General features: G+C 41.9%; 1 protein-coding gene across 4 annotated transcripts in view; it reads right to left on the reverse strand.

The window, feature by feature from the left end:
- Positions 1-12,913, reverse strand: part of SEPHS1 (selenophosphate synthetase 1) — a 305,207-nt gene that overhangs the window by 160,499 nt on the left and 131,795 nt on the right. For all 4 annotated transcript variants that reach the window (XM_086919661.1, XM_086919658.1, XM_086919660.1 and 1 more), the window contains exons 5-6: positions 4,896-5,050; positions 3,452-3,542 (exon numbers count right to left, since the gene is read on the reverse strand). In XM_086919661.1, the coding sequence (XP_086775787.1) occupies positions 3,452-3,542; positions 4,896-5,050 (246 nt within the window). The remainder of the gene's footprint in view (positions 1-3,451; positions 3,543-4,895; positions 5,051-12,913) is intronic.

The raw sequence follows: 12,913 nt of genomic DNA on the forward strand, positions 1-12,913 counted from the left end.
CTCCCTCTCTCTCTGGGTCTCCCTCTCTCTCTGGGTCTCCCTCTCTCTCTGGGTCTCCCTCTCTCTCTGGGTCTCCCTCTCTCTCTGGGTCTCTCTCGGTCTCGGTCAAAACAGGGGCTGCCATATGCTGCTAGCAGCAGAGGCTGGGGGTTACATTACAAAGACAGCAGGCCTTTGAATCTTCCCTTTGAGCAATGGGCACATCCTGATGGAGGATGTGTGACACCTCTGCTAAGGATGTGCATTGTTTCTGGTTCCAGAAGGCAGAGGTTCTAACCCAGGGGTCCAGAAACATGTTTGTGTGTGGCGGCAGCCTAAAGCTAGTCAGTATTGGTAGGCTTTCAGGTTGCCCACTGAGTACATGGTTTAATAAATCTCACACTGGCATCAGGCTGGATATATTACAAGAAGTGGATTTGTATCAAACACTCCTGGTTTCATTAAAGCCATCATGGTGCAGGGGAACCCAAGTTGTCGAGTTTCCAGCTCATGTACTTTAGAGACTTCACAGACACTTCAATATTTAAGAATTGGCTGAAGTATTGTAGGATCATATATGCTAATGCAGATATGCCCTCACCTGTGGCATAGTGCACCCTACTTAGGGCTATAAAGTCTGCTAGAGGGGTGGCTTACCTATACCTTTAGGAAGTGGTGGCCGGCATGCCACCCAGGCAGGGTGCCATGTCAACTTTGTTGGTTTTCACCTCACAGGGGCATGCAAGCTGAAAAGGCAGTGGCATGGTCCTACTGAGGGGGTCCCAGGGAACCCTCTTCAGCTCTCAGGCTCTAGATAACCATGGTTTCACTTACTAGGGACTTACAGGTGGCAGAAGTACTAATTGGGGATATATTTTCAGGGAAGAAGCACTGGCACAGTGGACCTCGTTGGCAGGGACCCTTTGCACTACAATCAAAACCACATCAATGTCCAGGCAAAAGGTGGGGGCTAACCATTTAAAAAGAGGCATTTTCCCACAATGTTGCAGTAATCTCCTCAGTGTGGAAGTCTTCCTTGAATGAGAAAGCCAGCAGTCGTGATCAATGGTGATGTTGATGGTGAATGGCCTTGTGTTGAACGTGGTTCTTGAACATTGACAAAAGCTTCGACACTGAAAGGTGCTTACACCTCAAATGTCTAAGCAGGGTGTTAGCCTTAAACAGTGAGCAAGTTGCAACTGTATCCTTTCTCTACCCGAAATGACAGCTCCTCCTATGCAGATGCCTCTTTCTGATTCTAACTCTCAGGCTGTCTTTGAAGAGTGATGGAGTTGTGGTAGAAGGTCCCTCTTCTCCTCACCCTTCTACCCTTCCTGAAGCAGGGTCATGAAGCTTCTCTTGCTGGCCATGAAGCCTGGTATTTTTCCTGTCTTTTAATGTCTTTCGGGACGGCTTCAGGTAGTTAACAAGTTACTTACCTTCAGTGAGGCACTTTCTGATGGATACTTCTAACCATAGATTTGTTATCTTTTGAATATCCCCTAGGCGTCAGATTGGATCCAGAACATTTTAAATAGTAATCCTGTGCGCTGGTAGGTGGCACCGTGGGATTCACCAACACCACACGCTCACTTAACAAAATCCGCTCCGCTGTAAGCAGATGCCATAGCACACCCGAGGCAAACTCTGTGCCCTGGGTTGGGCCCGATGATGAAGCATGCCACCAACTAGGTTGGTGGGTGAGGGCCTTCATAAAAAAACTCATGTTTTTTTCTTGATTCTGAAACACACACTTTGAACTTCTAACCTATAACTAGTTCTCTTTGATTTCTACAAACCCCGTTGACGTCATTCCACTGCAGAGGTGACATGCTGAGTCAAATGTAAGCCCACCAAAGCAAACGGATGTCGGTCGTTTTCAAGGCTGTACCCACCCCCAGATGCAGAGCCCACCAACAGATTGGTTTGGACCAGTGTGTAGATTACTAGAATTGGGATCATGTTAAGTAAAAAAAGAGTCCAGCTCTCAGAACGGGGGGTACGCAAGGGACATGAGGAATCTGCGGTTAGAAAATCTCTCTACCAGAAAGAGCGTTACCGAACGTAAGTTACTTGCTTTCTTGATAAGAGAGTACCAAACACAGGTTCTTCATCTTTTAAATAGATTCCAAAGCAGTACCTCCCAAGTGGTGGGTCTATGACCGGATTCAAACTAAAAGTCCTACAGGACCGAATGGGCAAAGTGCTCTCCGACAGACCTGATTTCCACACAATAATGCTTTGTGAAAAGTATGGAGGGAGGAAACTACCCTGTGGCAACGCAATACATGTCCAGGAGAGGCACCCCACGTGCCAGAGCATTGGTAGCAGCCTTGACTCTGAAGTAAGTGGAACCAGATAAGGCCCTCTCGGACACCGCGTGGCCCGAAGGAGTGCCAGAGGGGCCAGGCCGCTCAAATACATGGCGCATGGCTTTGTATAATTCTTTTACCTGAGCGGGGCTCGCTCCAACTCCTGGAAATGTTGGGAGTCTCGTAGTTGGCCCTGGCATGGACGACAAAGAACCGTGCCTCTCATGCCGATGCTCCTTCGACTGCTTATGCTTCTTCCCAAAATGTCCTCATGACTTGGAATGGGAAGCGGAGGACTTGGGTCTCTTGGAGCAGTCCCACAAACTACATCTTAATCGGGACCGAGGTCTCCAAGAAGTTGTGCGATGCAGCGTCACCTGCATGACCGCTAGCAACTTCAGGTACCACTCTCTTAAAGCCTTCAGTGCCATGGCCCGGCAATCCGAGCACGCCACAGGCACACGAGGTGTGGGTCTGTAACCGACATGGTGTGATGACAGGTACCACACGGTTCACACCCGGTCTTCTTCAAAGACATCCTAGACACAACCAGGAGGAAGAATTCCTCAAAATAAAGTCATCGAGAAAATGTTGAATATATTCTGTCACAAACCAATAGAGGAGTATTTCTTTCTCCGGATCAGTGCTAACTGGTGCAGAAAGAAAAGAACTGATGTCAGTACCCAGAGGTGGCGCCTATACAGGTGACAGACTTCTGGCGCCGATGCCACCGAGTCCTGGTGCACAAGAGTGATACAGTTATCACTGTATTGAATCTTTTATTGTCCTCTATTCTTTTCTGGATTTCCTTTTGCAAATCCTAATAAAGACTTTTGATTGATTGAGTCCTTGTTTTGCTCATCTATGTTGTTATGCTTGCAACATTGTGGTGTGTAAGGGTTATTGTGTACACTGCTTACCTCAACCCAATAATGCTCCACGCCGCAACGCAAGTAAATGATTACCACATGTTTTGGATTAAATGAATCCATACATACTTAACTGATAACTGCATGTTTACATTACTGAGAGATCCAGGTCCACTGCCAACACCTCAAATTAATAATCATAAAAATATAATGGTTCAGCATGCTGTGTTTAAATTAAATCAGGCTTACAGATGTAGCTGAAGATGGTTTTTGTCTTCAAAATATACTCACAATATCTAACCACTGGTGGACAGCTACGCCCACTTGTGTTCCAAGGGGTTTCGTCAACACAAGCACATCTCCTGGAACCGCATTATCTGGCCTAGACAAAGAGAAGGAGTAACACACATTAGCTTTATGTGAAATTAAAAGGAAATCGTGTACTGGAGTTCCCCACCCACTGGCATCCTTCTAAAAATAACACACTCAGACTTCTACCTCTAGTTAATGATTTACCATACAAATCTACTGAGGTCCTCAAGCTTTTTCATAAAAGTATTCTACCACCAGGTTTGAATGAAACTCCTCAAATTTAAAGTACAAATGACAATGATAACATTTAGAAGAAGGATTGGAGAGAAAGAACTGTCTGATAATGATCACCATTACCATCGTCAAAATACAGCAGAGGACCTTAGCACCACCACCAATTTTAACAGAGTAAAACACGCACTCTGAAAAAGTAAGATATTCCTCACAACTGACAGTTGACTGATGGGCTGATTACAGTGAGCAACCGCTTTAATACACAGCTGTTTTATATTGTCTGGACAACAAGACACCAAACTCTATCCAAGGTGTACAACAGGCTGTTAAATTGCCAATGGTGGTAAGGCACTGATGTCAGTATTTGCTTATAAAGCTCCTTTAACACAGCTACACAACAACACTGCAAGCACCATCATGATAATATTTTCTGTGATGGATATACAGATTTGCTTAAAATAATTGGATGACAATTTTTGTATGGAGTTTTGTACTACCTGGTATGAAATTCAGCGCCTCTCCATGTGAATCTGGAACAGACAGAGTGCTTTGTAGCAGAGTGTTCAGAGAAACAAATTACTTCTCCAGCATCTGTCAACAGGTTTTCTAGAGTGGTAGAGGAGCAGGCTTCAATCCACACTTTGTACCTGCTACTTGAGGATGAAGAGACACACTCCACTCTATAGAAACACTGCAAACCTTGCACTACTGCCTTTTATAAACTCTGTCTCTGTGATGTACGCTCTATGAATACATGATGAAAATGCTTTACAGAGGGTCAGATACAGGCAGAAATTTTAATTTCTGTAACAAAAGGCATGTCACAGTTACAAAGTCACGCAGTGACAAATACACACAGTTAATTGTGATCAGCAAGGGATTTCATAGGACACAAAGAAATAAATCAATGCTACATAATAAGCATAAAACGGACTACAGCAGATATCCTTTCTTTAAGGAACAATATTTAGGACTCGTTTCTCAGTATACGCAGGTATATCAGAAAGCTTAAATGTCATACTCTACATATTATAGAGTATTTCGAATAACAATGCCTCCCCATTTTGTGTAAAGTTATCCCTTCTAAAAATTATCCTTTAAAACGTAAATGAATGTAAAGGCAAAAAGCACCTCACCTTAGACTAATTTTGTTTCTACATGAGGGCAAACAATTTTGCTTCAGACTTACATGATGAACTCGTTAGGCTGGCAAACTGTTGTTGCAACTCCTCCAAGAACAATCCAAGGATTTAATACGGTTTGCCCACCAGTAACAGATGTTCCCGCCTCTTCTGCTGCATCTTTAAATCCCTGGATAATAAGTGGCATTACCTTGTCCCGCTCCTACAGAAGAAAGATGTAATAAAAAAATGGTAATGTCAGATCTAAATTTCAATTAAATTGATAGGAAATATAGGAGAATGCAACTTGGTGATATAACGTTTGCAGACTACAATATAGCAATATCAGTATTTATATGGAGATCATTACACCTGTCAAGGAGCTGAAGTGATTTGTGGACAGGTAGAAAACTACTTCACTGTATTATCACATTAGCTGCATGACATGTTTAAGGAATTCGTTTTTTATTATTGTTCAATTTCTAAAGTATTTGGTTACTTAAACTTCAACGGATTATTATGAAATTTCTACAGTCCCATTTGAGATTATATATATATATATATATATATATATATATATATATATATATATATATATATATATATATATATATATATATATATATATATATATATATATATATAAAATCTCAAATGGGACAGTAGAAATTCCATAATAATACATGAAGTTTAAGTATTGGTTATTTGCGGGTAAAAGAGATAGGGGGAGAAATTTCTATAACCATTCACGTGCCTTGACGCCCGCTGGGCAAAGTTGCGCGTTAAAAATTTCTTTTCATTTCATTTCACGTGGTGAACATTACACGTGTGGTTTTATTAACTAATGTTATACAACTACCGACAATCAAGATGGCAATGGCAGCTGACATCTTCAGAGATAGAGAGCAAGCAGCTGACGCTCTTTTTTTAATTTACCGGCTATTCCTAGCGGAGGTAAAACTAAAGAGAAAGTGAGTGAGTCAGACTATGTTAAAACAAAATTAAAGAAATTGGAAAAACTGCTCCGAACGGAGCTTACAAAATGGTGGGAGAAGAAGAGTTTGTAGAAATATAAAGAAGCTGGGAGAGTGCCAGAGGTCTGAGGGTATTAATAGCGCCCTCATTTGAGAATCCCAACCCCCTTATGCTTAAGGAGTGGGCCCTTAACAATCTAGAAGCCTCGATGAACACGGTGTGCATGCTGGTGAAGTACGCAGAAATTGACAGGATGGAAATATAGGCCCAGATAGAAGCACTGAATTTAGAACTGAATGCTATGGAACAACAAGAGGCCATTATTAAGGGGCGGGAGGAAATAAAGAAACGTTCGGAAAAACATAGGAGCACAATCAAAACACGCAAAGCTTTCAAGTTTGCAAGAGATAAATCTGATTATGAGAATGGTAAAATATTTACTTTTTCAAGGAAATTTGAGTAGGTAAAAAGACAAGCTTTAACCAACACAGCACCCTCAGTTCAAACACCACAAGTTCAACCAGTTATTGCTCCTGCGCTATCAAATACAGATCTGAGCTCCATATACAGCAGCACAGATTCTGAAGACGAAAATAATGATCAACAAGTTGCTGCTAGTAGATTTACCCCATCAGAAGAATTGGGGTTTATGGTGGAAGATTGGCACAATACTTTAAGATCGAGGGGCACGCAACAAGTGAAAGGCACCACAAGCGCAATAAATGCTGCAAGGAGAGGAGGAAGCGCTGGCGGCTTCGCGAAGAAGAAAAGAGGGAAGGGGAATCCTCAATCAAATCAATGAGTTGTATCATCTCCTCTGGCACCATAGAAAATGATGTAACATCAAATGCAGAAAAAGAATAAAATGGAGAAAAGAATCAAAAAATCCAAAAAAACAAAAAAAGATAATGAATATACAGACCTGGATTTAAGTACTGCAAAAACTCAACTCCTGGTCTTGGGTCTCTCCTTTTCCCCAAATAATGGTTTTAAATATGTTTAATCTAGGATTGATGTTTTTAAATTTATTCGAAAACTCAAGCTTTTGAAATATCATACCTTGATCAAAAAAAGTGATCAAGCCACAAATATTTTGCAAGAATCTCAACCTAGTAGGACTTTTACTATATCTGACACCACGGCCCTGAAAACTGCACACTCTCTGTTAGACTCAGACAATGAATCTATTGAAAATACTCAAGAAGTGTTGAAATCTATGGGTATCAGGAGTGGTAGCGCTGCTAAAAGTCCTTTTTGTCCCCGATCTACATTTGTCCGACGGATGCCAAGGGACTCCATTGACATTTTTAACGATCGTATGATTGAGGACCTTAAGAGTTTAAATCGAACTGTGGCATTGAATCAGAAGCATAAGAGCTATAGAGACAAGCAATATTCCACTCTCATTCGTAAAATCAATACTCATGGCAATATTATAGTGAACAAAGCTGACAAGGGTGGCAACATTGTTCTATGGCCACGGGATGTCTATAATTAAGAGGCTGCGAGACAGTTAAATGATCCATTATGCTACAGAAAGGCCTCCTTCAATGAATTAAATAAGGTGATGCAATTAGTCCACACCAACTTGACACAGTGGAAGAGAGATGGGCTAATAATCAAAAAGGAGTTTGAATTTCTAAAGAAAGATCATCCGATCACTCCCACACTATACTTGTTGCCCAAAATCCACAAAGGTATACCTCCTATACCGGGGCGACCGATCATCTCAGCCCAAAACGGATTATTGGAGCCTATATCGAAGTATGTGGACTTTTTTCTTCATAGCTTTATGGAGGCTCTTCCAACGTACATAAGAGACACTAGTGATTTCTTGAATAAATTGAATGGAGTTTGTTGGAAACCAGAGTATCAGTTTTTGGTAATGGACATTTCTTCTCTCTACACATCCATAAATCACAGTGATGGTTTAAGACCAATTGAACATTTCTTGTCTGGAAAGGATATAAGATTCTATGATCATAGTAAGATGTTGATCCAAATGATTGATTTATGCCTCAAAAACAATTATTTTCTCTTCAATAACGAGGTCTACTAGCAGTTACGGGGGCTGGCCATGGGGGCATGCTTCTCCCCCAGTTACGCGTGTTTACACGTGGGCTGGTGGGAGAGGCATGTTCTGGGTTGGCCCCGTGGTTGTCTGGAAGACACAGAGACAGGCATCATCAACATGTGGCGCTTTATAGACAATGTCTTTATAATCTGGCAGGGTTGTAAAGCTTCCGCTGAAGATTTTGTCAAAAAGATCAATATCAATGCATTGAATCTTGAATTCACAGCCACTATAAATGATGTCAAAGTAGATTTTCTTGATGTTGAAGTTTATATTGTTGATAATAAGATCAAGACCAGGATGCATAGAAAGGTTGCAGCAGGAAATTCCATTTTACATGCCCAGAGTAATCATCCTCGCCACCTAATTAAAAGTATTCCATATGTGGAATGTTTAAGAATTCAGAGAATTTGCAACAATGAGGTGGATCTGAATATCTGTCTGGAGGATTCATTTCAAAGATTTTTAATCAGGGGCTACAACAAAAATGAAGGTATAAACTCCCTAAACAAAGTGATGGCCAATAGCCCTAATTCTTCTGTGGAAACTTAGGTTGCTAAGGATATCCCTGAAGAAATTGAGTATAGTGGGGCTGAGAAAACCAAAATTAGGCTAATCACTACTTTTCAAAATTTGTCTGATTTTACGTTCCTGGCAATTTAAATCTAACTGGCCCATCCTTAAGATGGATATCACGTTAGCCCCCTTACTGGAGGACAATCCAGCCATAACATTTCGGAGAGCACCCTCTATGAGGGATGCCCTGGTTAGAACAAGCCCTGAAGTTACTATCAAATCTAATTGGTTATCCAAAAGAACTGTATTCTATAAATGCAGCTCCTGTAGAGCGTGTAAGTTCGGAATTAACACTACAGAATATCATGAAGCATTTTCAGAGACTGTTAGTAAGATTAACAGTCTGTACACCTGGAAGACAGATCACGCAGTATATGTCTTACAATGTACTTGCAATCTGCAATACATTGGAAGTACTAAACTCCAGGTGTTTAACCGTATTTTACAACACTTGCGGGCAATAGTTAATTCTGATCCCAGTTATCCAGTGGCGCGTCATTTTAAAAAGTCCACAATAATAATCTTAACGACTTGAAATATTTTGTAATTGATGCGGTTCCTGTCTCTAAAAGCGGAGGAGATAGAGAAAAGAAATTGAGACAATTGGATAGCCACTATATAGTACTTCTTAACAGTAAAATCCCGGATGGCCTTAACATGGGGGAGGACCTCCACAACTTTCTATAGCTTTTTAAGATTAGAATCTATATTTTGTTATTGAAATATATAGAGATGACAGTGTAGGTCCTTTCAAATGCTTCCTCATAATTGCATTAACGCTTTTAGATCTTAGCTTTTAACAACATATTCGGATTAGCACGATTTTATAGTGGTTTTACCGGTTTTACCAGTTTTTATACGTGCTTAGGATGATTCTTTATAGCTTAATGGGGCTTTACAATTAGGAATGGGATAACAACTATTTTTTACACTCTGGAATATGGATAACCTTTAATGAGTTTTTTAGATATCGCCCGTTAGGGTCTGTGATTATAATGCACTGCATGCACTTTCTCGAAATTTTCTGCTGCTAACTGAAAGTAACGTTTATGAATTAGCCGGTTACACACTAAAATGCACTTTATTGCACTTTGCACTTTGACAACTACTATACGTATGCTGCCGATACCTGGAATTGTTCTGGTATTATTGCTCTATTCAAATTTGAACTTATTTTTGCACTATTTTTGCACTTTCTCATATCGAGTGGTTTTCTATATACTGTGTTGTGTACCTCTGTGTCCCCCTTCAGTAAATCTATCTGAGATGAACATATTCTAAATAGATTAGCTGAACATATTTTAGGGCACTTGCCCTTCATTGTCTTTTCTGCTGCACTTTCCCATTTGAATTAATCTTCTTATTGGGGTTTTATATATTTTTTTTAAACAGTGCGGAAAAAAAGTGATGAGTTTTCCTCTGTGTTTGGAGTATAATTACAACTGTATATAGTACGGTGTTATTTGTTATAATCAATATAATGAATTGTTTGACGATTGAGCACACAATATACTGTGCAAAGACTGGGGTAGTATGTTCTCTGTATCTATGACAAAAAGCAGGTGGGGCTAGAAGGGGTTGTTCTCAGTATTTAAACCACATGTCTCTCTGGGTATGTCATGTGATCAAGTCTGGGTTCCCCGGACGAAACGAGTCATGCCTCTACCCATCTGTGGAATAAAGGCACTTTAATTTTGCGCCATCCCTCGTTGTGGTCTGTACCTGTGTTCGTGTTCGCCTTTGGGTCCACGCACCTCAAGACAGGACTGTGGAGTTCGATATATATATGTGGAGCAAAACGCGTCGGAGAGAGCACTTGCTCCGTGATTGCCAACATTAAAATCACTGCTAACACGACTGACGGTGTGATGGCGTTTTATTTAAAAAAGCTGAATTCAAGGAAAAGAGGTCCGCGCCTGCTCGGGTCCGCGCTGACAGCGGCCAGGATTGCTTTGATTATTTAACCCACAATGCATTCATGCGGTGTATTATATAGTATTTTGTTTATGTTCATGGGTTTAACACGTAACTCACTAGAGAGGTGTAGCATCACCAAAAAACAACTGTATATAAATAGTCAGCTGACCGGGTGTAAGGTGTGTGAACAAGAGCACTCGTTGCTCGAAACGCGTCGCCCGTTGTGAGGTTAATAAATCTGCCTTGCCGATAGCCTGGGGTCCGTGTCTTCATTTCGCCGTGCATCGGAAGTGGTGAAGATTCCTGGTTTATATGTAGCGGAGGCTTGCTGTCTTCCGTTCACGGTACCCACTCGTCAATAAGAGGCCTCGTTCTACAGCTACAATCAAAGTTTTCATTCAGAGGAGGAAATTAGCGAGACCCCCTGGACCTGACAGCGAACCACAATCGCCGTTGGGACACGCAATCAGCAGGTCTGTGAGACTAGCCGAGAACGTGCAGCAGCCAATAGCTAGTGGCGTTATTCGAAGGAATCCAGGTGATGAGTTCAAGGCATTAAGGCAAGAAGACCGTTACTGGCAAACCGCCAACGGTACGTTTTAAATCCTCACACGAGCACCATGTCAGCAAGTCTGGAAAGGGAGCGTGAAGATGCTGCAGAGGCTCTGCTTAGCAATATACATCAGAGCAGTACAAGCACTGTCACGCAAGTCAGCCAACCCTGTGGTGCACAACAGGACGCCAAGCAACTTCTTAAAACACTCGAAAAAAAAACAAAATCTGAGATCACAAAGTGGTGGGAGCACAAATCGCTCACCAAATATGTGGAAGCGGGTAGAGTGCCGCGAGGCTTAAGAATAATGCTGGCACCAAGTTTTGAGGATCCGAACCCCGCGAGGCAGAAGGAGTGGGGCGAAAGTAATCTCCTGGCTTCGATGAACTTGGTTAAAATTCTTATAAAATATGCTGCAATAGATCGTGACAAGCTGTTGGAAGAAATAAAGAAATTAGATGAACAGCTCGATAATATCACTGACCCCGACATAAAACCAACGATAACAGCCACACGTAAGGAGATTAGTGAGCGGCTCCACAAACATGAGGTATGTATTAAAATCAGAAAGGTGCATAAATATGCGAGAGATCTTAAGGACTATGAAACGGATCAAATTTACACTTTTTCTCGTAAATTCGACACAGCCCAACAGTCGAAGTTAACAAATAGATCCAATCAAACGAATGCACCTTTGAGAGCCGACCAACTGGCAGAGAATAATGAAGATTCCGATGCGGATGCTGTATCGCTAGTCAGTGCTTCGAGTACTTCTCTGTCTGAAACAAGCAGCATCAATGGAAGACCGGGAGGCAGAATATTGGATCTCGGTGGAGAGATTGATTTTTTAGTGGAGGATCGGCTGCAAACTCTGCGCCCGAGATTACGAAGGAACTACAACGCAAAAAGCGGAACGCAAAACGCCACGCCAGAAGGAAAAAACGCAAAGCCACAGCAGCAGCAAACGCAGAAAAAGAAGAAACAATGATACAACAAGAGAAAGTAATGCAAGATTGTACCATTACCAATCTGTCGGATGTTATATTGACTGCAGCTGAGAAACAATTGTTAGCTCTAGGATTGATGCGGTGGCACCCCTCAAGCGAGGGGGTGATAGAGAAAAACTGCTCTAGGATTAAACTACTGTCCGGAGAGCACCTTCAATTATACCAATACGAGAGCGGATGTGTTCCGTTTTATCCGCAAACTAAAACTAAAAAAGATTTTCTTTTCAAAATCGTCGTCCAAAACAACTGAATCCAGCACTAACCCAGCAACAACGTCAAGTCGCAATTCTACAGTTCCAGCTGCACGAGATGCTAGATTGTTACTCTGTGATCTAGGGGATTCTGAAAATCCATCCAATAACTCTGCAAGTGCCGTTTTCTGTGTCCAGCTATTGGAGGTAGATGGGAAGCAGGTTCGAATATTCCATTGACAAAAGTGGAGTAGAAATCCTATTTTGAATATATATATCCCGGAGGCTGCCCCCTGGTCGGCAAACTACAACGAAACACTGAGGCGCGTTGGCAGTTGAACTGCGGTGTGGTTCGTGTCGGAGGGCGCGGCATACCGAGCGGATCCTGCCTCTGCTAATCGGTGAGTGAACGGAGCCTGTACCAGGTGGGGAAGTTTCACAGCACGCTACGGAAACCGGGTGGCCATCCGGTGATAGATTAAACGTGCTACACCAATTCGGATAACATAAAACACAGAAAGGAAAACAATATGTCAGACGAGCTTGACAAACAGCGAGAGGAAGCTGCTGTTAACATGTTTAACGGTGTAACCAACGAGAGTGGCAATACCAGAGAGCCTAATAGAACTACTCAACCTGAACAAACAAGAAATTTGAAAACGATATTTAAAGAGCTAGAAAAGTTGAAGAAACTCGAGTGCACGAAGTGGTGGGAGCATAAGTCTCTAAGCAAGTATGAGGAGGTTGGACGTGTCCCCCGTGGGCTACGTATCCTTTTGGCTCCAAGCTTTGA

The sequence above is a fragment of the Lissotriton vulgaris genome, chromosome 1_1 (genome assembly GCF_964263255.1).
Source record: "Lissotriton vulgaris chromosome 1_1, aLisVul1.2, whole genome shotgun sequence".
NCBI lineage: Eukaryota > Metazoa > Chordata > Amphibia > Caudata > Salamandridae > Lissotriton > Lissotriton vulgaris.